Source organism: Chanodichthys erythropterus, chromosome 16, assembly GCF_024489055.1.
Source record: "Chanodichthys erythropterus isolate Z2021 chromosome 16, ASM2448905v1, whole genome shotgun sequence".
NCBI lineage: Eukaryota > Metazoa > Chordata > Actinopteri > Cypriniformes > Xenocyprididae > Chanodichthys > Chanodichthys erythropterus.
The window spans coordinates 36,682,590-36,709,174 of NC_090236.1; the positions used below are offsets into that span (position 1 = coordinate 36,682,590).

The 26,585-nt window shown below is 35.7% G+C and overlaps 1 protein-coding gene across 6 annotated transcripts in view; it reads right to left on the reverse strand.

Annotated features, from left to right (window-relative positions):
* Positions 1–26,585, reverse strand: part of myo9b (myosin IXb) — a 43,787-nt gene that overhangs the window by 11,956 nt on the left and 5,246 nt on the right. For 4 of the 6 annotated variants that reach the window (XR_010892042.1, XM_067364190.1, XM_067364187.1 and 1 more), the window contains exons 3-29: positions 20,639–20,733; positions 20,309–20,371; positions 20,089–20,188; positions 19,072–19,172; positions 16,623–16,746; positions 15,728–15,817; positions 15,405–15,521; positions 14,619–14,753; positions 14,391–14,512; positions 12,596–12,737; positions 12,271–12,466; positions 12,114–12,189; positions 11,879–11,971; positions 11,572–11,679; positions 11,349–11,388; positions 9,255–9,377; positions 8,937–9,017; positions 8,749–8,859; positions 7,074–7,196; positions 6,817–6,966; positions 5,080–5,204; positions 4,546–5,007; positions 4,174–4,258; positions 3,288–3,464; positions 1,324–1,415; positions 1,133–1,224; positions 816–1,000 (exon numbers count right to left, since the gene is read on the reverse strand). Coding sequence is in view for 5 of the 6 variants with exons in the window: in XM_067364190.1 (XP_067220291.1) it covers positions 816–1,000; positions 1,133–1,224; positions 1,324–1,415; positions 3,288–3,464; positions 4,174–4,258; positions 4,546–5,007; positions 5,080–5,204; positions 6,817–6,966; positions 7,074–7,196; positions 8,749–8,859; positions 8,937–9,017; positions 9,255–9,377; positions 11,349–11,388; positions 11,572–11,679; positions 11,879–11,971; positions 12,114–12,189; positions 12,271–12,466; positions 12,596–12,737; positions 14,391–14,512; positions 14,619–14,753; positions 15,405–15,521; positions 15,728–15,817; positions 16,623–16,746; positions 19,072–19,172; positions 20,089–20,188; positions 20,309–20,371; positions 20,639–20,733 (3,408 nt within the window). In the remaining variant the exon portion in view is untranslated. The remainder of the gene's footprint in view (positions 1–815; positions 1,001–1,132; positions 1,225–1,323; positions 1,416–3,287; positions 3,465–4,173; positions 4,259–4,545; positions 5,008–5,079; positions 5,205–6,816; positions 6,967–7,073; positions 7,197–8,748; positions 8,860–8,936; positions 9,018–9,254; positions 9,378–11,348; positions 11,389–11,571; positions 11,680–11,878; positions 11,972–12,113; positions 12,190–12,270; positions 12,467–12,595; positions 12,738–14,390; positions 14,513–14,618; positions 14,754–15,404; positions 15,522–15,727; positions 15,818–16,622; positions 16,747–19,071; positions 19,173–20,088; positions 20,189–20,308; positions 20,372–20,638; positions 20,734–26,585) is intronic. The other 2 variants (XM_067364188.1, XM_067364191.1) reach the window with 2 other exon arrangements.

The window sequence follows — 26,585 nt, forward strand, 5'->3', positions numbered from 1 at the left end:
CCGTGGTTATGTAGTTGTGTGAACTTGAATGTATATATAAGTTTACATACATGGCATGCATGAAATTGGAGTATTTACATTACCAGCACATAATTCAAAACTGTTTTGTGTAAGTGTGAGACTGTATGCATGTGTGCATACTTTGTATTTATCAGTGTTGAAATTGATTCAAGTAAAAACGGTGAAGAAGAATAGCGTGTGTAAGTTTATTAATTTAATATAATCATTTACAGAAATATTACAATGTTGAACTCCATCATATCGCCAGGATGATAATCCTCCAGTCTAAAATGAACGCGTTTTTCGAAGCACATGCAGAAGTGCAGAAAACAAACTCCGGCACGGAAGATAGCAGTGTAGTTGTTCTTGTTAGTAAACCTCTGTACTCGATGTCCTGACAGGCTGAAGTTTGTGCAACCTTCACAAACACAATAATTTACCATTACGATGATAAATAGAATACAAAAACTACCGAAAACACACTGATTCACGGCCGCTGTTGCTAAATACCAATATATTCTGCACTGAATCAACACAGAGCTCTGCGAACATCTCCCTGTAGTGACGTATAATGACGCGACGCTGAAAAAAAAAGCGGTTTTTACAGAGATCGTCACTTTATCTACTAAATTAATGCCCTTATGTCTCGCAAAACATTTTTAAACCCCGCAGTACCTTTTTATATGGTATTTTTGTACGAGGTTATATATTCATCTCGAAAAAAATGTTAAACCTGCAATATGCACTTTAAATCCATCTTTGGAATTAAAAAAATGCCTTTACAAAAGTGGAAGAAAATAAACATCAACACAAACCTGATTTCCCAAGAACTCATCCAGGTGGCGAAGTTCATTGGTATTGGTGATCTCTCTGTCCAGCGAAGCATTCCACTGTTCCTGAACGCGAGTAGCTCGGCTAATTTTAATGGTGGGGTTGCGACGGGGTCCAGGATAAGTGGCTGAGTTTTTGACACGTGGAGAATTCGAGTGAGAGCCACTGGCTTTTGGTCCGAAGAAACAAAGATAAATGAGAGAAAAAGAGGAGGAGAGTCATTGCAACTGGAAATAATAGACAGATTAATCAATACATGAATTAATGAATGAATGAAGTAGGTCTGGGTGTATAATACAACCTAGCTCCTCTTTTTCTGCCAATGTCTTTGCCATAGTAGTATTCCCATCCTGGGGTGTCAGACGCTTCTTAAAATATTTTAGGAATCCCCGCCTATAAATAGAAAATTGATAAAATATTAAAAACTGTTAAAAACCAAAATTACATTAGTGATGTTCCAGGTAAGAACAGTGAGATAACAGGACTAATCACCTTTCTGGTGTGCTGGGCATTGCAATTACTTCCTCACTTGGCGTTCTTCCTTTGAAACTGATGCACCCATCGGCTTCAACAGGTAACTGGATCTGAAAGACCAAAACAAGTTAGAGACTGAAAATGATTATCACGAGACTGCAGAAAAAATTAACGAGGTGCTTCATTCAGCCAAATCCTGAACTTCTGACAATCACTCCAATCAAAACTACACATAAAAATAAGTTTTTACAGCATATGACACTTTGTTACCCATAGTCCCCACATGCATTCATATCAGCAAACCAACCACAGACAGCTCAGAAAAAGCAAGACCACATTCAAGCGGATGCAACAAGTTTAGCTGACAACCATTTAGCAAAGAATGTTGTGTAAAAATAATGTTCACTGAGAATGATTGGGCTTATTTCCTCCAATTTGTGCCATCACCAACATTAAACCTCCCACACTGAATCCCAAAATCCATGTTGACCTTTTTTGCTACGTGTTTTAGAAATATTTCAGTTAATCCTGCAAAAAAACTGACAATTACTGTTAAATTATTTAAGAGCCACAGTATCCGCTATTGTGAGATCATTCTCTCTGGTTAAAAAGTAAATAAATAAGAAATTAAAACCTTACAAAAACAGATACTGGGGCTGTTAAAGCTTAGAGACAATTTTGAGGAAGTGAATGTTACAAAAAAGTTAATATTAAATAAAATGTGATTATGATTATTACTTTCTAGCATATAATATTATTTAAGACCCAATTAGTATTATAAAAGATGATTAAATCCCTTATAAATTATTTAAAGGCACAATATGTAATTTTTCACCACTAGAGGTCGCTTATTCAAAACAAAGGCGTAGCTTGATGACACCTTGATTTCGCAGAATCATGGCAATTGTTGTCTTCATGTCGACAGCCAGTCTGGCAGAAATCATATTAATGGATGAGCTAATGTATTAAAGATTTATTAACATTACTGTAGTATGAAGAAGGGTGTGGATGAAAGCCGATTGGCCGCTAGAGCGATTGCAAATGAGAAACGAGCGCGACACACGGCTCAAGAGCTTTTATTATGCCACAGACGAGCGTTTCCGCTTCTTCCAGTCAAGCGTATGTGAGGTAACGCAGCGCTGTTTATCATATTAGATACATTTGTGTGTTGAAAGTTGTTATAATGCTACTGTGCGTTCGCTCGGCAGCTGCTATGAGACACTTGTTGCACACTGCAGTAAGACAGATCGATATTAGGCATGATAAAACATGGCAGTAAATCAAGAAAACGAAATTTAAATAATAAGACTAAATGTGTTGAGCGATACAACATGATTAGTTTTCTGTCAATAAATGCATCCAAATAGTTGCTCACCTGTCTAATAAAACATAATATATTAAAGCGTCTTTGGCGTTTCCATGGTTTCTACAAAATAAAATGAGAAATCGAGGGTAACGTGGGTATGATGTCATTGATAGGCGACGCATGGACATTAAATTGCTTATTTCTCTGGATTTAAACATTCTTGGAAACTTGGGATAGTGTAAGTACACAAGTCAACAAAATATATAACACTGTTCTAGTCATTTTTGGATATTTTAATCCTAAAATCTTACATAATGTGCCTTTAAGCCAGACAAACATCAAAAGCATTGGGCAGTTTTAGGTATATAGAGTCACCATATCTGCAACCTAACAACCACAACATTATTCTCCTTACATTTATCTACTACATTCACTCATTAGCACAACTAGCAACGGCCTCAGTGTTCGTGTACGGTGTCAAATGATACAAAAAAGGTCAGAAACCAGCTTTCAGTGAGAAACATCCAAGTACAGGATCAGTCTGGTTACAAAGACTCTGAAACGATCCACATATACAGCATCTACTGTTGATTTTTATGTTGCGTTAGCTGTTGCGTGCAAAAGCAAGGCCCACAGCAGCTCTTATGGTCTCTTTGTAACTGGGACAGTTTTTTACCACAGTCTCCAGTACCCCGTGGATACCAGACTGGTTGGGAGTGGAGGGGCTTATGGGAGGTAGGGGAAAACTCCAGTACTCTGTGTCGCTTAGATCCGAATAATCCAACTTCATCCCGCTGCGGGGACGTGCTAGCCGGCGCTTGTGTCTGAAGCACTTACGGCTGTGAACCATAACCTATGATATGTGAACCGGTTTAGATGGGAAAAAAAAAAAAAGAGTAACCTGTACCTGCTAAACGTTATCCATAAACACTGTAAAATAATCTATGAAAATCCCTTGATTTAAATGTTTGGGATCTGTAAGATTTTTTTTAATGTTTAAAGTCTCTTCTGCTCATTTATTAGATCAAAAATACAATAAAAATGGTAATATTGTGAAATATTATTACAATTTAAAATAACTGTTTTCCATTTTAATATATTTTAATTTATTCCTGTGATCAAAGCTGAATTTTAAGCATCATCAATCTGGTCTTCAGTGTCACATGATCATTCAGAAATCATTCTGATATGCTGAGTTGGTGCTTGATAAACTTTTTCTTATTATTATCAATGTTGACAACAGTGCTGCTTAATATTAATGTGAAAAACATGATACTTTTTTCAGGATTAAAAGAAAAGCAATTATTTGAAATAGAAATCTTTTGTAACATTATAAATGTCTTTACTGACGCTTTTAATCGATTTAATGTGCCCTTGCTAAATAAATGTCTTAAAATTAAAATAAATAAATAAATAAAAATTCAACAAATCTTACTGACCCCAAACATTTGAACGGTAGTATATACATCATTTTTGTGGGGCAAAAAATATGAAAGTACATTTTTTTTAGCATTAACATTTTTCATGTAACAGAAAGACCATAACCAGTTTTTAAACAGTACCTCATTTTTGGATGAGGCGGAGCTGTCCGACTCTGAAGAACTTATCCTGGACACATTATCCAGGGACTGAGAAACGCCACATTTCCTAACATATAAGAAATGGTAACAAATAAAGAAGGGATAATGCACTACCAGCCAGTCATTACCGCAAAATAAACTCTGGCAGGGTAAAAATGTGTGATAACTACCAAATGACTGAAAATTATAAAAAAATTAATTAAATATTGATGATATTTCCAGTCAAATATACAATTTAGTGGTCATTTTATACAAAAATATTTGACCACAGACTGACTAATCAGAATCAAGTATTCAAGAGAGTTGCGTAATAAAGAAGAAGAGTCTTTACTTTAAAAAAATGATCAAACTTACACTAAACGCAATTTCTTCTGGCTTTGATGTCGTTGTAACTCAGTAGTGATGTTCTCCAACTGTGCTTCACTGCTCCTCTCCTTCCATTTCTCAGGCTTCTCCTTCAACCTGGATGTCCTGTTGTGGCGTTGTAGGTGTACAGGATTTTGAGTCTCATCAGAAGCACTTTGGCTCATGTTCAGTGGAAGCGACACAGGCCGAGGGAGGCCTGAAGGAGATGGTTGTCTTGCTTTAATTCCAATCTTGCCTTTATCATCTTGAGCAGGTTGGTTGACGCTAAGTTGCTTTGTGATTCTAGGAGTTGGCTCTATTGTAACTTTAGGCTTGGTCTCTGTGTTTAACTGCAGGCTCGGATCCTCCACCTTCTTTCGTTCAGGGGTTCGAGATTCGTCAGGCAGTGGCTTTGGCTGACTTGGCTTTTTCTCCTCAGTCTTGTTCAAATTGCCCAGTTTTGTTTGAGATCTGAAAGAACAATCAAAATGATTAATATTGTTTTACCAAAGTAAAAAACACCTAAAGGTAACTTGGACTTACGCCTCCGCTTTGAGTTTTTCTCTCTGCTTCAAATACTCTGCTCTCTGCTTGGACATTCGCCATGTAGCCTGAATCACAGCAGCTGCTCTGCCTCTGTACGTCTCACGCAAAAAGCGCCACGATCGCTGAGGGATGAAAGAGGAAAATCTGCTCAGGTACATGATCATTTTTTCCAACCAAGTTCACAAACCCTATGAGGGTCAGGATGGTTCACAATAGCAATAAATTAAGCAACAATGTATGATAGCATTACATAAAATGAGAATATGTTGTTGGAACATCTGTGTAATAGTAGTCTTAAATATTTTTAGCTTATTTACAAGGAAGAGAAAGACCTTTTTTTGAAAAGTTTTGAAAGAAGTCACTTGTGCTCGTCAAGGCTGCATTGATTTGATGAAAAATACACTAAAAGCGGTAATATGGTGAAACGTGATTACAATTTAAAATAACTCTTTTCAATTTTAATATATTTTACAATGTAATTTAATCCGGTGATGGCAAAACTGAACTCAAATTTTTCATTTTGTTAATATTAGTTCTGTACAAAGACAAACATAAATAGTGATGAAAGCCAAAATATTAAATGTCACAGATGTATATTTACTGAGTAATCCACTAATTTGTAGAAAGAGGTCAAAATTACTATTTTCATCTGAGATTTGAACCAAATTAGATGGGTGTAAAAATGACTTTAGAAAGATGGCAGCATTGTTATTTTATTTTCACACAGAGATTGGTAGATCTATTAGTGAAATCGGTTGACTTTAGCAATCTTTGTTTCATTATATGCCAACAGTGAACATTCAAAAATGGTAAAAAGCACTTCTTGTTTTTGCATGCCTGTAACTCAAGAAGTATTAAAGAGATCTTAATATCCTTTTAGATTCTGGTTCTTAACAAACTTTCCTTTTGGTATCTTCATTTTAAAAGGCCCTTGATGGTTCAATCCCTAGAGATATGGAGATCTTAATGTGGCTCCATGAGTAAATGGGTAAATTGTACACATTTTCAGTGGTCAAAAACCAAATGTGGGTCACTTTGCACACAGCTGATGTTTTTTTCTTTTAAAAGAGGAATATCTGAAGAACAAATAATGTTGAAACTAGAAATGCATCTCGTGTTTTTCTATCAGCTCAATTGCATAGAACATATCTGCGTGCCAAAAATACTCTGTTTCCAAAGTTCACATGCCTAAGTATTCAAGATATCATAATATCCTTCTAGATTCACATTCTCAATAAACATTTCTTTTGAAATCTTCATTTTTAAGGCCCTATGTAGTTCAGTCCCATAGATCCCCAATGTGACTCCATGTGCAAATTGTTGAATTTTACCCATTTTCAGCGGTCAAGAACCATTGTTTTTTGGTTTTCGTTACCATTTATGTTTGTCTTTGAACAGAAAACATATTAACAAAATCAAAAATTTGAGCTGGGGAAGTTTTCAAATTTGGTTGATGACACGGAATGACCCAACAGCATTTATTTGAAAGAGATATTTTGTAAGATTTTTGATCAATTTAATGTGTCCTTCCTGAATAAATTATGAATTTCTCTCAAAATAAATTATTTAAAGGTTAAAACATTACTTGAAACTTGTGAAAGGAAGCAAGTAATATCTAGGTCATAGAGTTTCAGCTGACAAAAAAAGTGCACTGTTGATCTGGTTGATTGTTTTCAGGCGAGGTTATTTAAGATTGAGTCCCCAGCCAACCCCAGGCCAACCAAATGATGGTACCTGTATGGTTATAATTCCTTTCCTCTCACGCAGGTATTGTTTCCTCATCAGACAGGCACGGAACCATCTTTGCAGGATGATGATGCGCCGCATCACCTCTTTATGAAGCGCTTCCTGAAGCGTTTGTCTCTCCGATTCTTTCAAAAACACCTGTGAACACAGATCAGCGGCCAATTACGGAAAGTCTGAAAAATTATCTGAATGTCAAAATGCTGATTGTGTGTATTTCTTCAGTGAAGAGTGAAATTGAAACATACCTTGGTTCGGCCAATCTGAAAACTGGAGCTGGGTAATCCCATTTTCATCAGCAGGTTAGTGATAGCCTCCTGAGGTGTTGATATTTCCTTTGGCAGCAGCACTCTGAACTGATCTGTAAACTCCTGCAGGGACAACGTAAGATGAAACCATTAGAAATGTCTGTATAAAGCAAATAATGAAAGCCATTTGGGAACGTACCTTTATTTACTCTCATCTCTGATATTTTACATGTGAAAATACCTCAGGACCCCTTAACTCTACATTTCAGCTAAATATTCATCAAAAGAGGATCTTATTGGCAGCAGGTACTGATCATAAAATGACAGATTGAACCATCTAGCCCTTCTGTTTCCATCTGAAGGCACCACTGCTAAACTCAATGGGGTCAAGGACAGAGCTATTCAAAGCTGGTCAATAACTGCCAATAGGACTTGACTTCCTAATTTATGTGTATTTGTTATATCTAATTATTTTATTTTTAATCTGGTAATTTTTCAAGGTATCTCTTTGTATATAATTCATTGAAGCTTTGATATAGTGTGTTTCTGATACAGCTGAAACTTGCTGAAAAAAGAAAAAAGAAAAAAAAGAAAGCCATTTGCATTCTTTGTCTACCAAATGTATTTTTTCATATTAACTAATATCAAATAAAACATCAAATTAGGCATGATCAGCATTGGGGAGTTATGTAATCAGATTACTTTTTCAAGTAACTAGTAAAGTAACATTACTTTTAGATTTACAACAAAATATCTGAGCTACTTTTTCAAAGAGGTAACGCAAGTGACTTTGTTTTCCCACGCATTGTCTGACAGCTCTCCTGTCACCATGTTAAGTGCAGAGACGTGTGTGAACATGATGGGTATTCTAGTTCTAGACTAAATGTGAACATGCATTTACTCATCTCACTCGCACAAAAAAGATTCACTATTTCTCAAAAGGAATAAAATCTGTGAAATGCAAAATCAACTCTTTCGTTTTTTTTTTATATGGGTAAAGTAAGTGTTAAACTTTCTTCTTTCGCATCCTATTCTTCTGCAATCCATAAGTGACGGCACAGTTGAAAGGATTGTTTGAGCTGCGCCCTCTAATGTACATGAATTTGTATTTCCTTCAGCCTTATTATATCAATTTTGGTGTGAAATGGCCATTTGCCCCAAAATATAACTTTTTTGTAATAAAAAAACAAACAACAAACAAGCCCAGCCCAGGTGAGAAAAAGTAATGCAAAATTATTGTAACACATTACTTTGTATTAAAATGTAATGTATTTAGTTACTTTTTAAGGGGGTAATGCAATATTGTAATGCATTTTCCAAGTAACTTTTTTCCAAGTACACTTATTAAGGAGTCAAATTCATCTCTAAAAATATCAACATCTGCTGAGAAGTCTTCTTCAAATGAGGATGACATTAAGAGCCTTGTTTCTGCAGACTAGTAAAGCATTAAATAGACATTAAAAAATCTATATATGCATATTACTGGCATACAGTCCACAGCAATCCATTTTGTAATAAAGTTTTTTATTTATTTAAAGTTAAAATTATATTTCTTATTTGGAAATGTACGTAAGGGTCAGGGGGCATGATCTAAAAGGGTTATTTACTTCATTATTTATCCATTAAATTGAAAGTCCTAATTAATAATTATTAATTCAAAAAAAGTTTATATTACCTTGAAGGTGAATTTGGCTCCATACCCGGATCTCCTAATCCGAACCGTCTGAAGCATGCCTGTGTACCTCAACTGCTGAAGGACTAGAGCATCATCAAAGTGCATTTCCCTCTGTAAACACATTCATAAACATTTATAAAAGAACAATACACATAATAGATTCATCACAAAACAGCTCTCCACCATACCTTATCACCATTAGATCTGATACAGCGGACAAAGAACGGTTCTGCTTTCCTCAGGGTTTCCAACAGCTTGCTTAGAGATGCCTGGACAGTATTAGATATGAAATCATGTGACTCATTGATTTGTCCATCAGCATCCATTACACCTCTGTAAATCATATCAAAAACCACCCCACAGCTCAGGGGCTTTGAGCCTTTTATCTCATTTACAGCTACCACAGAAGAGGCTTTCACACAGAGATGGAACAAACCAATCCTGAGCCCTATGATGAAGGAGCTCATGCTCTTCACACTACGATAATAATAATAATAATACTGAACCTGGAACTGAGCGCTGATGCTCGGAGGTTTCTTCTTGGTGTGCAGATGGAGCAGGGACCTGGTCGCCCGGTTGTGCTGCGTGAGGCCCATGATGAACTTCAGAGACTGTGAATCTATGAGATTCTGCATAGAAAAGAATAACATTTAATGCAATTGCTCGTTTTAAAATATATTGAAGGAAGAACTAATACAGATATAATGCACAACACAAAATATAATTTTTTCACATTTTCTGAAGTGGGTCTCACTCATGTACAAATCGCCACCTTGATGCTAGGGTTTTCTGGGTAGTTGCTTAATATTTGGTAGCACATTGCTAGGGCATTGCTTGCTGGTTAAAAATGCCCAAGTCTCTGATATTCTTGACCCTAAACACGTTTTGGGAGCTTTTGCAATGTATATTACCAGTCAAATTTAGGATATACCTGAAGTAAATTTGTTTCTCATGATTCCACAAAACTTAAATCAAATGTTTTCCACTTTAATATATTTAAAAAATCTAATTTATTCCTGTGATCAAAGTTGAATTTTCAGCATCATTACTCCAGTCTTCAGTGTCACATGATCCTTCAGAAATCATTCTGATATGCTGATTTGAAACATTTATTATTACATTCTCACTTCTTATTACGTTAACAACATTTTCAATTGAAAAATATTTTTATGACTCAAATTGTTGGAGACAATGTGGTTCTCAGGATGCCGACCACTTTCACATATTTTGGAATTGCCCTAACAAAGGTTTTTGGAAAGATAGGTACTGGATTTGGGCAATGTGTCAATGGTTTTCCAGGAAAGGAGGAACAAATATATGTATAGAATAATTCTTGCTTCAAGCAAAAAAAAAAAAAAAGCAGCTATAGCTAGATGCTGATATAAACCTAACCCTCCACAAAAACAAGATTGGATTGATGTTTTAAAAAGTATATTTTAATATGAAGAAAATTACATTTTGCGTGAATTTTCAGAAAGATATATTTGTTTATTTCTGGGCCAAATGGATTGAGTATACAGTATAACTCCTATTGAACCAAATACTTTTGTTATAGATTGAGTGTTCATTTACGACCACCACCTCCTTCTTTTGTAAAAAGATTGTGTGTTGAAATTGAAGATTTTTTATTATTAAGATTTTTTACTTGTCACTTGAGAGATTTTATATATGTTTGATTAATGAATATATTATTTGTTAGCCAGAAATGCTGTAAAAGCAATAAATGTCACAAACAGATGTGGTGAAATATAGTTGTGTTACACAGTTTATTTGACACAGAAAGTTTTGTAACAATGTAAAAGTCGTTACTGTCACTTTTGATCAAATTTAAAGGATTAGTCCACTTTCAAATAATATTTTTTCTGATAATTTACTCACCCCCATGTGATCCAAGATGTTCATGTCTTTCTTTCTTCAGTCGAAAAGAAATTAAGGTTTTTGATGAAAACATTCCAGGATTATTCTCCTTATAGTGGACTTCAATGGAGCCAAAACGGTCAAAATTACAGTTTCATTGCAGCTTCAAAGAGCTTTAAACGATACCAGACGAGGAATGAGGGTTTTATCTAGAGAAACGATCGGTCATTTTAAAAAAAAAAAATAAAAAAATAAATGTAAATGTATATGCTTTATATATCATAACAAATGATCAGCTTGCACCTGCTTCCGCCAAAACCGCATTTCTGTATTCTTCAAAAAGTATATGTATGTATGTATGTATGTCCTGCACCTTCCCTATTCAACTTACGGAACGAACGCGGTGCCAGTTCCGTTTTTTTCTCGTAAGTAGAATAGGGAAGGCGTAGGACATACACCGTAAACTTTGAAGCTGCACTGAAACTGTAATTTTGACCTTCAACCGTTTGGAGTCCATTGAAGTCCACTATAAGGAGAATAATCCTGGAATGTTTTCATCAAAAACCTTCATTTCTTTTCAACTGAAGAAAGAAAGACATGAACATCTTGGATGACATGGGGGTGAGTAAATTATCAGAAATTTTATTTGAAAGTGAACTAATCCTTTAAGGCATCACTGCTGAATTCAAGACTAAAACTATAAAACAGCCTTAGTAAAAACCAGGACTAATGCATGAATTTACCTTAGGAATTAGCTGCTTGTGTCTGTTTGGCCTGTTCTTCCTAGAATGTAGCAGCATATAATTAGGATTTGATTACAGTGAAGATTTGGTATAAAATAAAAAATAAAAATAAAAACAGCAGAATATCCCATTTGATTTTTCCCCCAATTAAATTGCACAAGCGGAAACAGAGAGCAGTAGCACCGCCACAGACAGATGGTCACAGAACACGCGGCCCACTCACTGAGTGAAGAGACGAGACTTCCTCACAGAAATTGTGGACAGACGCAGCTTTTGAGGAACTTCACCTCCATACTGCTTTAGGGAGTGGAGAACTTTGGCATGCAATTCCCTGATTCACCCCAACCCCAAATCAGAAAAAGTTTAGAAAGGAGATAAAACAATAACAATAGGTAGCAAACAGCTGGAATAAGTCAATTCAATCACCCATTTCACAGAAAGTACATGCAGTAACCTCATTCTTAATCCACAGAAGGAAACCATCATCAAATAGAGAAGAACCCAAGATCCTCGAGTGATGGTAAACTTACTTCTTGTTTTCAAATGTTGCAAAAATGTCCTCAAATGCTTCGAGTGGACCCTCCTCAGACCGATCAAAGGAAAATTCAATCAAAGACTTCTGGCTGTAGAGATTGAATTGCAATTTTAAGCACTTGAACTACCATTTTGTATGGATCAAACTTAAAACAAACACTTTCATTTGGCATGAATCCATTGTTCCATCAAGACGTCATACGTCTACAGGAACTGATCCAGTCCATTTACCTCTTCAGCCTCTCTACCACAGTGCTGGGTCTCCTCATTTCCCCTAGAGAAAGTCTGGAGTAGCGCCTGACCTGATCTGATAGGAAAACAAACATGTTAAATCAATGCTAATCCACTTCTGTGAGCTGTAAGTAAAAATGTGTTAGTAGATCGTTACTTGGATGTTTTTCCGCCCAGTTGCGTCCTGCCTCGTTAAACACGGCCAGTGTGCGTATGGTGGCCCGGAGGATGCCCCATCTGAACACAGCCACTGGATTAGCCCCGATCAGCTGGCGTAGGTAACTGCACTCACTACTACGAAGCAACGCAACAATATCTGGCCTCATGTGGTCTGTGTTCTTCTCTCTGAAGTCCTACAGGGCAGCAACATCACAAACGCTTCTCAGTATTGTTTTCCCACCATAGACACATCATTTGTAACACAACTACACTCCACACGTTTGTGCAAAGGGAAAGTTTAGTTTCAGGGTCTGTTCCTTTACCTTTATCTGGTATTTGACCTTGCCAGCAAAATGCCGAATGACAAAGGCTGGTTCCCGCACTGGGGTCTGCACAAAGAACGCGTTGTCCTGGTGCTGCTGCTTAAACTTCTCTAGCAGAGTGCTATCTGTGGCTTGAGGGAAACTAGAGAGGCCATAACACTTAACAATAACAACTGGACTTCTAAAAACCACAGAAGCCACTGGATGCATACTAATTCACATACTGAATTATACATCCTAAATGGTTTGACAGATGCAATTGAAGGATTTTTCACAATACAGCAGTAATGAAATGCCATGCTTTATGGAAGCGTTTCTCAACTCTGGTCCTTAGGACACACAACAAATAGTGTTTCAGATCTCTATTTAACATTAAAGTCCCCTGTAGTCAATAATATTATCCCTTAAAGGGTTAGTTCACCTAAAAATGAAAATTCTGTCATTTATTACTCACCCGTAAGACCTTTGTTAATCTTCAGAACACAAATTAAGATATTTTAGTTGAAATCCGATGGCTCCGTGAGGCCTCCATAGGGAGCAATGGATCCATTAATGTAGTAAAAACATATTTAAATCAGTTCATGTGAGTACAGTGGTTCAATATTAATATTATAAAGCGACTAGAATATTTTTGGTGCACCAAAAAAACAAAATAACAACTTTTTTAGTGATGGCTGATTTCAAAACACTGCTTCAGGAAGCTCTAAAGCACTAAATAAGTCTTTTTTTTTTTTTGGCGCACAAACAGTATTCTCGTCGCTTTATAATTTTAATATTGAACCACTGTACTCACATGAACTGATTTAAAAATGTTTTTAGTACATTAATGGATCTTGAGAGAGGAAATGTCATTGCTCCCTATGCAGGCCTCACGGAGCCATCAGATTTCAACTAAAATATCTTAATTTGTGTTCCGAAGATTAACGAAGGTCTTATGGGTGTGGAACGGCATGAGGGTGAGTAATTAATGACAGAATTTTCATTTTTGGGTGAACTAACCCTTTAAAACTCATCTTTTATCACCAAAATGACATATGTAAACATTTTTTCCTGTGAAAATTTTTTATTCATGCCTTAAAATAGCTTCAATGTAACTCTACACCCTTGCTTCATGTATTATACGTGGATCCATGAATATGCAAATTAGCCCCGCCTTGGTCAACCACTTGCTCAACTTTACTGTAGTAAATGGTGCACAGTGGCAAGTGGAAATACTGGTTTAATTCAGCCATATATGTCTGAACCAGAAACAGACTCATAGTTTATGTTTCAGAAATGGTAATGTGTTTTATGTATCGCTCTCTACAACGTTGGATAACAGTAATTAATTTGATTAGCCTTTTGCTTGATTACGTTATCAAACAGCTAATAATGTGTTGATAATGTTACACAAACTATGTTCCCGTTCACCATCTCTGAGTCAGGCAGCTGCTCCTTAAAATCTTAATTTACATCATATACATAGTTTGCCCACTATATTGCTAAATGTACCCGATTTTTCACATCAACAGGAAAATATTCCGGGATAACCTGGCTTCTCTTGAGACTCCTCTGCTTCAGCGCATAGTTAAAGATATGCTTAAGCCTGCCCACATGTTGACATGATTGGTTACAAGGTATTTTGGTGGTGTTGACTGATGAATTTGCACAGGGTTTGTCTTAAAACATTAAAAACACCACAGACATATAAACAACATTAAAAACTTGATTTTCTCCACAGGGGGTGTTTAAGAAGCTGATAGGTGGGTCCTCAGGACTAGAGTTGAGAAACACTGCTTTATGGGATTGAACTCACTTGCTCTCCTCGTCAAGCAGATAAAACAGCCCTGTGGGCTTCTTGCTGAAGAGACTGATGCAGCCAATGTTATCAGGGTAGTCAACAGTGTGCCATGTGATTCCCTCTGCCATGTACTCCTCCTAAAACACAATGCAAACATGAGGAGATGTACGTAAAGCTATAGACATTCCCATCCACCATGACATAAGGAGACATCAAAAACACAACTCAGATGTCATAACTCACTTGTTCGAGCGTAAATATTCGCTGATTGCAGTAATACTGTAGTTGCTCATTAGCATAATTAATGCAGAACTGTTCAAAGCTGTTTGTCTTGAAATCCTCAAATCCAAATATGTCCAGGACACCAATGGATAAGCACTGTGAGGAACAGAATAACATAAAAATACAATGATATTAATAATAAAATACAGTGTCAAAAGATTTAAAGCGTCAAAGCAGATGCTTTCAGTTTGCCACTTAGATGCATGTAGTCAAGTCAAATATAACTACACACAAAAAACATTAAAAAAAGAATTAAATGATTAGATAAATTTAGATAAGATATTTAGGCTTGCACTTTGAATATATTTAATAATAATAATAATAATAATAATAATAATAACAATAATAATAATATACATACAAAGCTAATTCTGTAAATTGCATTATTAATAAATAATATTATATAGAATAATCACAATATAAATGTAAAGATTAATTAATTTAAATGTTTTTTGATCTTGAAAACATATTTAATAGTAATAATAATAATAATAATAAATTATATATATATATATATATTATATATTCTTATTATATATTCTATATAATATATTCTTTAATGCACTTGACATATTTTGCTTTTTTAATATATATTATTCAATATTATTATTATTATTATTATGCAATATATTCAAAATGCAAGTCTAAATATGTGTGTATGTGTGTGTGCAAACACAATATAATATATAAATAAATATTAACAATTTTATATATAAACATATATCAATGAATATGTAGGACCCGTACCGGGACAGACTCCTCCAGATCTCTCTTGTTGAGTAGAGAATGGTTGATTCGCAGGACAATCCAGTCGAACAGGGCACTGTACAGAGACTTGGCCATAGAGTCTCTGGCAGTGATGGCCTAAAGACACGAGTCAAGAGGTCAGCAGATTCTCAGAGAACAGAAATGAAGAAAGACAAATGGAGAGGATAGAGCAGCAAGGGACCTCTTCAAACAGCTGACTTCACGCTTAAGTTATAATAGATATACATTTAACACATGACTAGTCAATGCATAAATGGTAAATGTCATCATGTGCACCACCCAACACATTCGAGATGAATTACCTCATTGAGGCTGTAAGGCAGAATTAGCTTGTCATTAGCAGTCATTGCTTTCCTTGTAGTCAGTGCTTCCACGAGCAGCTCCATTTTAACCTGTAATTTAAGAGCAATGATATAAAAACAAATGATAATTGTCTGTTATTGTGGTCTGTTATTGTGGTAAGTCACACAGAAACAGAAATAGTTTTAGAAATAGAAACCTCACCCCACAATTCTCGGGAAATGCCGTGCAGTGACATCTAATGGTTAACTGGGCCACCACCACTGCATGCTCACATAAACACCAGCTGGATCATGATTTTTAGAGTGCTTAGTGGATTTTTCCATTTTTGCACTTGCTGAACTGTTATTTGGCTGTCATTTAAAGGATAACACATTCTGTGACAGATCAGGTGACAGATTCCTGTCACATTATGTTCGAATGCGGCTTTAATACTGTAATGTTTGTTTGCTTACACTTTAGACCACTTTAGACACTCTACTAACTATAAGTAACTGCATGTTGCAAATGACAGCCAAATAACAACTCAACAAGTGCAAAATGTGTAAAAGATTCCTACTGGAAAATTTGAAAGTGAATCCTCTAAGAGAGTCCTCTAAAAATCACGATCCAACTGGTTAAATTGATGCTTATTTGATTCTACAATATCTGTTGAATATGACATGTAATTGTAAATTTGGGTTGAGGTTAGTAATGATGACGGTGTTTATTCGAGCATGCAGTGGTGGTGGCCCAGTTAATCAATCAATGTCACTACACCACATTTTCAAAGTCTTGGGCGGTGAGGTTTACTGTTGAGCATTTGAAGTATTTCTGTTTCTATGTGGTTTACCACAATAACAGACGTTCAGCCACCTGTGATGAATTTATATTGAACATTAAAGTAGCCAGTGGTACCTTGAGAAGGTCAGAGACAGCTGAAAGGACATGATCCGGCCCAACTTTAAGACCCTCGCCCGCATCTTTTGGCTCATACGTCACATTTCCCAGGTACAGAATGGCAGAGAGCACAGAGAATATCCTAAAAAAGACCATTAACCGTTGAACCACATTAAATCCGAAATATATTCTTTGGAAGGTGCCTCAAATAAAACATTTCCAAGCTACATGATATATAACAATGTTTTGGTAATTTTAGGCAATATACATTGTAAATCGTATGGCACATGGGAATGCATCTTGAATATAACTGAATGCATTATTAAAAACATTTAACGCTGAAACGTTGCCGTTCCTCGGAAGACAGCAGCTCATAATGATCTAAATGTGTCAGGTCTGACATTATTGCACTCTGCACGTCATTGTCCAAAAGAGCACAGTGCACATTGAAAGTCTTGATGTAATTTTCCCCTTCATGACAAGCACTGACATGTACCAGAGAAGAATTATTCATTTGTTAGTCACGCATACAGATGGTAAATTTTCAGCAGTGTAACTTTAGCCCTGTAGGACAAACCTAATTATACATCATAAATCTTATTTCCATGGAAGTATTTTTCTGTATTTCTACAGTAGATGTCTTCTATTTATAGGTAACTGTTGAAGTAAAGTTAATTGTAAATGTAATTGTTTTACAAGGGATAAATAAAGATCATATATTAGGCAAATGTGTTAATAAATATTATGTTTGTAATTAAGCATAATAATTCATTATAATGTAATCGCTGGGAAGACCTTTCAAAATAATTTAATATAGAATAATAATAGCCGATAGAATTCCCATAACCGATATTATTTTAAAAAATATACAAACCCGATTCCAAAAAAGTTGGGACACTGTACAAATTGTGAATAAAAAATAATGCAATAATTTACAAATCTCATAAAATTATATTTTATTCACAATAGAATATAGATAACATATCAAATGTTGAAAGTGAGACATTTTGAAATGTCATGCCAAATATTGGCTCATTTTAGATTTCATGAGAGCTACACATTCCAAAAAAGTTGGGACAGGTAGCAATAAGTGGCCAGAAAAGTTAAATGTACATATAAGGAACAGCTGGAGGACCAATTTGCAACTTATTAGGTCAATTGGCAACATGATTGGGTATAAAAAGAGCCTCTCAGAGTGGAAGTGTCTCTCAGAAGTCAAGATGGGCAGAGGATAACCAATTCCCCCAATGCTGCGGCGAAAAATAGTGGAGCGATATCAGAAAGGAGTTTCTCAGAGAAAAATTGCAAAGAGTTTGAAGTTATCATCATCTACAGTGCATAATATCATCCAAAGATTCAGAGAATCTGGAACAATCTCTGTGCGTAAGGATCAAGGCCGGAAAACCATACTGGATGCCCGTGATCTTCGGGCCCTTAGACGGCACTGCGTCACATACAGGAATGCTACTGTAATGGAAATCACAACATGGGCTCAGGAATACTTCCAGAAAACATTGTCGGTGAACACAATCCACCGTGCCATTCGCCGTTGCCGGCTAAATCTCTATAGGTGAAAAAAGAACCCATATCTAAACATGATCCAGAAGCACAGACGTTTTCTCTGGGCCGAGGCTCATTTAAAATGGACTGTGGCAAAGTGGAAAACTGTTCTGTGGTCAGACGAATCAAAATTTGAAGTTCTTTTTGGAAAACTGGGATGCCATGTCATCCGGAGTTGTTATCAGCGCTCAGTTCAGAAGCCTGCATCTCTGATGGTATGGGGTTGCAAGAGTGCGTGTGGCATGGGCAGCTTACACATCTGGAAAGGCACCATCAATGCTGAAAGGTATATTCAAGTTCTAGAACAACATCTGCTCCCATCCAGACGTCATCTCTTTCAGGGAAGACCTTGCATTTTCCAACATGACGATGCCAGACCACATACTGCATCAATTACAACATCATGGCTGTGTAGAAGAAGGATCCGGGTACTGAAATGGCCAGACTGCAGTCCAGATCTTTCACCCATAGAAAACATTTGGCGCATCATAAAGAGGAAGATGCGACAAAGAAGACCTAAGACAGTTGAGCAACTAGAAGCCTGTATTAGACAAGAATGGGACAACATTCCTATTCCTAAACTTGAGCAACTTGTCTCCTCAGTCCCCAGACGTTTGCAGACTGTTATAAAAAGAAGAGGGGATGCCACACATTGGTAAACATGGCCTTGTCCCAACTTTTTTGAGATGTGTTGATGCCATGAAATTTAAAATCAACTTATTTTCCCCTTAAAATGATACATTTCCCCAGTTTAAACATTTGATATGCCATCTATGTTGTATTCGGAATAAAATATTGAAATTTGAAACTTCCACATCATTGCATTCTGTTTTTATTCAAAATTTGTACAGTGTCTCAACTTTTTTGGAATCGGGTTTGTAATTTTACTTAAACATTTTTCACTTACTGCTTTTTGGTCGGAGGCAGAAAACCGACCATCTCCATGGCCTGTTGAAGTCTCCTGAATTCATGTTTCATCTCCTCTTGATCCTCCAAAATTGGGATTTCCTGTGTGGGGTACGCATAGAAGAGCGAACAATTAATGGAAAAAAACTAAACAAACAAATACAACAATTGCCGACTTACAGTTAAAGGGATAGTTCATCCAAAAATGGAATCTCTGCCATTAATTACTCACCCGCATGTCGTTCCTTCGTTCATCTTCGGAACACAAGATAAGATATTTTTGAGGAAATCCGAGAGCTTTTTGGCCTCCAATAGACTGCAACATTATTACCACTTTCAAGGCACAGAAAATTAGTAAAGACATTGTTAAAATAGACCATGTGACTACAGTGGTTCAATCTTAATGTTATGAAGCGACAAGAATAATTTTTGTGTGCAAAAAACGACTTTATTCAACAATTTCTTCTCTTCCATGTCAGTCTCCTACACTATTCACGTTGTAAACACAGTGCAGCGCTTCCAGATTATTGGGCGATGCTAGTCACGTGAGCAGCAGCCGGCCAATAATGAGCCACTCCACTGTAGTCACATGGACTATTTTATCAACGTCTTTACTACTTTTCTAGACCTTGAAAGTGGTTGTTTTGCAGTCTATCAGAGGCCAAAAACCTCTCGGATTTCATCAAAAATATCTTAATTTGTGTTCTGAAGCAGTCTTTGTTCCTCATGGAACGACATGAGGGTGAGTAATTAATGACAGAAGTTTCATTTTTGGATGAACCAACCCTTTAAGTATGAATAAACAACTACAATTAACATGGACAGGACAGCCCAGAAAATTTAGTCTTGGAAGAATGATCATTCTCAGGACAAAAATCTGACCAGCTCAAGAAGAGGTCTCTATTTGCTCTCCATTTAAATCTCACTGTTGACCCGAAGACATCGTTAACACTAATTAAACCTGAAACAGCTTTATTAATGAACACTGATTCTTTGTGATGGCTGTTCTGAGAGTTACTTGTTTGAGGTAGTGGTAATCTTCAGGCCGCAGGAGCTTGAACTCATCTTTCTCCTGTTCTGAGGCTCCAATCAAAAGATAGTAAAAAACATGGTAATTCCTGCAGGTTACATAACAAACAGGCATGGAATTCATGTTGTTGTGAAACATTTTCCACATCTCCAGCACTTTCAATTCAAATGTAAAACGCATATAGTAGACGATTTTCCTGTTTTTTTACCTTTCAGTTTTTCCTCTGGATACTAGACGGCATTTCTCTAGTAAATACTTCTCAACCACAGCCCTGAAACATTGAGCAAACAGCATTAGATCAATTCTGGCATGTCTTTCTGTCAATTTTTGTAGAAAAAAAGAGAAGGGGAATGTGATCAGAAAATGTCATATGGTGGATCTGAACCTGAATTAACAGTGCATCACAGCTCAACATTTATTTTCCATTAATAAATAAGCATTTCCTCATTACATAAAATGCATTGTCATCACGTTCAGAAAATGTCTCATGTGAGCAGCTGTGGGTGTTCTGATGGGCAGAAGTTCACAGATTACTCACCCTCTCACAATGCCACTCTCCAGATAATTCACTTGAATAAACTTCCCAAAGCGGCTCGAGTTGTTGTTGTATGCTGTTTTGGCATTGCCAAAGGCCTGAGGAGAAGAGAATGCATCAGATATGCAAATTTATTTTGAAGAAGCAGATAAATGTTTCAGACTAAAAAAAAAAAACTGTTCATGAATGCTGACAGACAACTCGTGTTGAGGCAAAAATGGTGGCCTAACTTAATCAAGAGACTCAAACACAGAGACTTGATCCTGAAAACACAGCCAACAGCTTGACATTAGATTATCATTATTATTGGTTTCTCAAACTACACACACAAAGTTGGTTGTCATAGACAGATTACAAGAACTCTTTTAGTGGGCAGCACAGAGCTCATTTTTATATCACCCACAGAAACCACAAACAAATGTGTACTACATCAACTCAGATGGCCTTGGCCTCCATTTTGACTTGTTAGTTGATGTAGTTAATGCTGATGTACGAGGAATTTTATCCAGGCTAAAATACTTCTTCCTGTTCCAGTTAAAAGTAAGAGTTCACCCAAAAATGAAAAATTTATCATCATTTATTCAGCCATGTCAGTTCAAACTTGTATGAATGAAACATTAAATAAAATGTTTTGACTCTCTGAACCACTCTTTTACATACAATGAAAACATATTTGGCCAGTGGCTGCCAACCTCTTTAAAAAAAAAAAAAAAAAAAAAAACATAAAAGCACTCAAAAATACTTATAAAAATACCTATATATACATGGGTTAAGGTTTTTAAAAAAAAAAAAAGTGTAAAAAAATAAAAATAATGGAGACATAATTAATTTTAAAGTTATATTAAGTGTTAACAATGAGATTATGTGGTTTTTAACACTGCTTTTGTCATTTTTAACAAGATGGACAAAATTTGTCACCAAAAAAGTCATGCGGTTTAACCAAAATTTCGGTTTTACCGAATGACACTTTTGGTTATACCGCATGACGATATTTTCAAACAATGCTCATATCTAGCTAGCTAGCAAAATGAAATTAAACATTTTATATTTACTACAAGTTTTTAAAATATTAGAACATTTTCCATGTTTTATAGCAGTTGTACCGAATGACCTGATGTTTCGGGACATGTGTATGAGCAAGAGAAAACTTGAATTTTTCAAATTTAGTTACTTTGCTTCATGACCATGTGGTCCTTTGCATGCGTCTGAATGATGTCACATCCTGTCACATGATATTGAGCGCATGACTTGATCCAAAATGGTCCCTTTATATTGGTTACTCCAAATAAAATCAATGAAATTAATTTTTCTGGACATTCTTTCTCATAACAAATGACTTCTACACATAATTTTAATGCCATTTTGCACTATGTTAATATATGATGTTATAAAATCATGCCAGAATAAAAAATATATACATTTATTACATTTTAAGATGTTTTAATCACAAATTAATTGGCTGTATTGGCTTTTGGACTGTTAAACCGAATGACATTTTGACATTTCAAAATCTTTAAAATACCTTTATATGCATATTGTGGATGTCATATCTTTGTTTTTTATTATTATTATTATTATTATTATTAAGGTCTTAGGACAAAAAAAAATGACCATCACCTGATTGACCCATATAGATAAGGGGAGTTTTTGAGAAACCGTATTTGAAATTTTGATTTGGACATTTTAAATCTAAACTTTGTGTAGAAGGACTTTGATATGTGTAACATGTACCAACAGGCTTTCACGTTGCTCTCTATTGATTCTCAATACGTGCATACTTTCACCACGGACTGTACCATTACCATTGTTCAGGAGTCAAAACTTTATCTTTTTGTAAACTTGTTTTTAAACGAGTTTCCGTGTCCCACTTCCTTGTTAAAATTGTGTAGGAAGAGAAATACTGAGCAAAGAAGGTCATGAAACACCTGAATAGAGAGACCGGAAAAAGATGTTATATCTGTCAAATGATACGTTTTTAATCAGCTGGCCTGACAGAGCCTGTCTTGACATGCTGACGTGACGCCGACTCGTTCTGGTATTCTGACAAAGCCAACGCCCAGGGCTTCTACACATGAAAGTTAGTTCACCCAAAAATGAAAAATCTGTCATCACTTTCTTACCCTCATTTCTTACCCCAAACCTGTGAGACTTTAGCTCATCATTGAAAGTCTATTCACCTAAAACTCTGATGATTCAAAACGTTTATAAAGGGATCATATCTTTTCAGAAGACAACCGCTCGATTCATATGGATTTGTTTATCTCTTTATGAATGTTTGTCAGAGTTTTGAGTGAATAGACTTTCAATGGAGGGACGGAAATCTCTCAGATTTCAATAAGACATCTTCCTTTGTGTTTCAAAGATGAAGGAAAGTCTTGCGGGTTTGGAACAACATGAGAGTGAGTAATTGATGACAGAAATTTCATTTTATGCGTAAACTATCCCTTTAAGAGCTCAACAATGTGGCCTCAATCTGAGACACTGCTGTTTTTCCCTTATCCCTTTCACACTGGACAAGTAAACGGACAAAGGTCAACCGCACTTCTCAGATGCCATATAGAGCATTAGCACCTCTCACAACTACTAAATGAAACTGAAAACAAACGCAAAAACAGACTCTGTCAAAAGTCAAAGTTCAGTGAAAGTGAGAGTACAAATTCAGTGCAAGTGCAACAAATTGTACTCTCAAGATGTGATGACCCAATTTTTTTGTGACCCAGTTTTGTTTCTCATAAACATCTGTTCAGTACATTTTCAACACTATAGATTTTTACATTTTAAGAAAAAAAATGTAATTGGCGTTTGTCCCTACAAAAGTGTTGCACATGGTTTCTAGCACATTGATATGCAGTTGGTAAAGTTTTAAAATGTTGTTAAAGAGTTGTTGGAGTTTTCTATGTGGTTGATACTTTACTCAAGTCTACCTTTAACTCTCTAGGATATTCTGGTTACTACAGAAGGCTTACAAACTGCTTCATTGCAAGTTTATGGGACTTTTTTAATCATCATATAATGTCAGAATTCAGAGATATTAACTTGCAATTGCGAGGAATAAAGTCAGAATTCGGATGTTTTTCTCGCAATTCTGACTTTTTTCTCAGAACTGTGTGATATAAAGTTGCAACTGGGAGTTATAATATCAAAATTGCAAAATATAAACTTGCAATTGTGAGAAATAGAATTTCTTTTTTCTCAAAACCGTGATATACCCCGGTTTCACAGACAAGGCTTAAGCTAGTCCCAGACTAAAATGCATGTTTGAGTTGTTTAACTGAAAGCAACTTGTACTGACAGATCTTAAAATATGTCAAGATGCACACCAATTCTTACTTCTTTTCTCAAATTTCTGAGATATAAACTCACAATTGCAAGTTATAAAGTACAATTCTGATAAAAAGAGATTTATATCTTGCAATTCTGACATTTTTCTCTTCATAACATGCAATTGTGACTTTATATCAAGCGATTCTGAGAAAAAAAATCATAATTGCAAGATTGTAAACTCACAACTGCAAGAAAAGTCAGAATTGTGAGGTAAAAAGTCACAATTATCTTTTTAATTCAGTGACGGAAACAAGCTTCCATATCAGGCTGATCATTTAGAAAGATAAAAGCAAATCTCTCCTCATGATTTGAGACATCATTAGTCATCTGTAGATCAAACTTGCAGCAGTAGGTTTAAGACATAAGTTTGGGGATGCGTTCTAACCCTAAATAAAAAAAAAAAAAAAAAAAAAAAAGAGGATGTTTGCCTTGCCCAAAATTTCCATAACATATATGCCACCACCTTTCCTTTCTGGCTCTATTTCAGACATATCTCTTTTTATTTTGCTACAAACGGTGCTACCTTGTCAATTTCATAGCATTTAGAGTTACAGAACAAGTATGAATTATGCCTAAATTGAATGGTAATGGATTTCTAGAGATGAACTCTCTAGAGGTTAGAGCTATAAAATTCCATTATCTGTACAAGGGCTAAGCTGTTCGAATCAAGACATAAAACTCAATTATCGAGGAGGTTGGGTCTCTAGTGGTGATGCATAATAGATAATAACACTATCAAACAAACAATGTGCATATTGTTAGAGGGGTACACCACGTGAATGCAATACACAAAGGTCTCTATGAATTAGTGAAGTGGAACACAGGAACAGGTGTTTTTGATTCAACAAAACCAAAAGCAGAGGCCATAGAACCCAGTGTGAAGCAACGCTTATTTAAAAGTACAAAAAAGTATCATGGCACTACCATTTTTTTTTTTTTTTTTTACAATAAATGTAAATTTAATTAGTTGGGAGACCTTTTATATACAATAAAGTGACTTCATATCAGTATGTGCATTGCCTGAAAACTAACCTTGCTTTGCTTGCATCATGTTTAATCAGCATCAGTAAAAATACCATGTTAATCTTTAATATTTTTTGTAGAAAGTGTGATACATTTTTTTTCCAGGCTTATTTGATGAATAGAAGGTTCAAAAGAACAGCATGTATTGAAATAAATGTTTTATGTCTTAACTGTGACTCTTGATCAGTTTAATGCATCCTTGCTGAATAAAAGCACAACCCGAATTCCAGAAATGTTGGGACATTTTTTACATTTAAGTAAAATGAAAACTAAACGACAGATCACATGAGCCCCTGTTTTTTTTTTTTTCAGAATAGAACATAAATAACATTACAAATGTTTAAACTGAGAAGTTTTACACTTTTATCCACTAAATGAGCTCATTTCAAATTTGATGCCTGCCACAGGTCTCAAAAAAGTTGGCACGGGGACAACAAATGGCTGAAAAGAAATTTTGAGAAGATTCAGCAGGGAGAACATCTAGCAACTAATTAAGTTAATTGATATCAGATCTCTAACATGATTAGCTATAAAAGGGATGTCTTAGAGAGGCTGATTCTCTCAGAAGTAAAGATGGGAAGAGGCTCTCCAATCTGTGAAAGAATGTGTAATACTCTGTGGAATACTCTAAAAATGGCATGTTCTTCAATGCCAAATTGCAAAGGCATTGCAAATGTCATCATCTACAGTGCATAACATCATCAAAAGATTCAGAGAAACTGGAGAAATCTCTGTGTGTAAGGGACAAGGCCGAAGACCTGACTCATCAGCATGACTGTGTCAATGACATTACTAAATGGGCACAGGAATACTTCCAGAAACCACTGTAGGTAAACACAATCCGCCGTGCCATCTGCAGATGCCAACTAAAGCTAGAGGAAGCTAAAGGAAGCCATATGTGAACATGGTCCAGAAGCACCGTTGTGTCCTGTGGGACAAAGATGACCACGAACTCTTCAGCAGCTGGAAACCTGTATCAGGCCAGAATGGGACCAAATTCCAACACCAAACTCCAGAAACTCATAACCTCGATGCCCAGACGTATTCAAACTCCTTTGAGAAGAAGAGGAGATGCTACACCACAGTAAACATGCCCCCGTAAACTATTTTGAGACCTGTAGCAGGCATCAAATTGGAAATGAGCTAATTTTGTGCATAAAATATTTGTGTAAAATTTGTTATGTTATATATGTTCTATTGTGAATAAAATATTGGCTCATGTGATTTGAAAGTCTTTTAGTTTTCATTTTATTCAAATTTAAAAAACGTCCCAACATTTACAGAATTCGGGATGTATTACACTTACTGACCTCAAACTTTTGAACAGCAGGGTATCAAGGAAGCTAATCTAATCATTTCAAGTTCATGTTTTATTTATAATTTTCTATGACACATGAGATCCAATAATCATATAATCTATTTATTTGAATAATACACATCAAATATTAATGGTCACAACTTCAACGTATGACCATACACTAGTTTCAATCTGATTGCTTGTTCTACTTCCTTTAGTGTAACATAATGTAACCTAATGTTTTTTTCATCCTTCTTTGTAAGAAAGTCTATTTTAAACCAGTACGCATCATGCAAGTCACTTGTT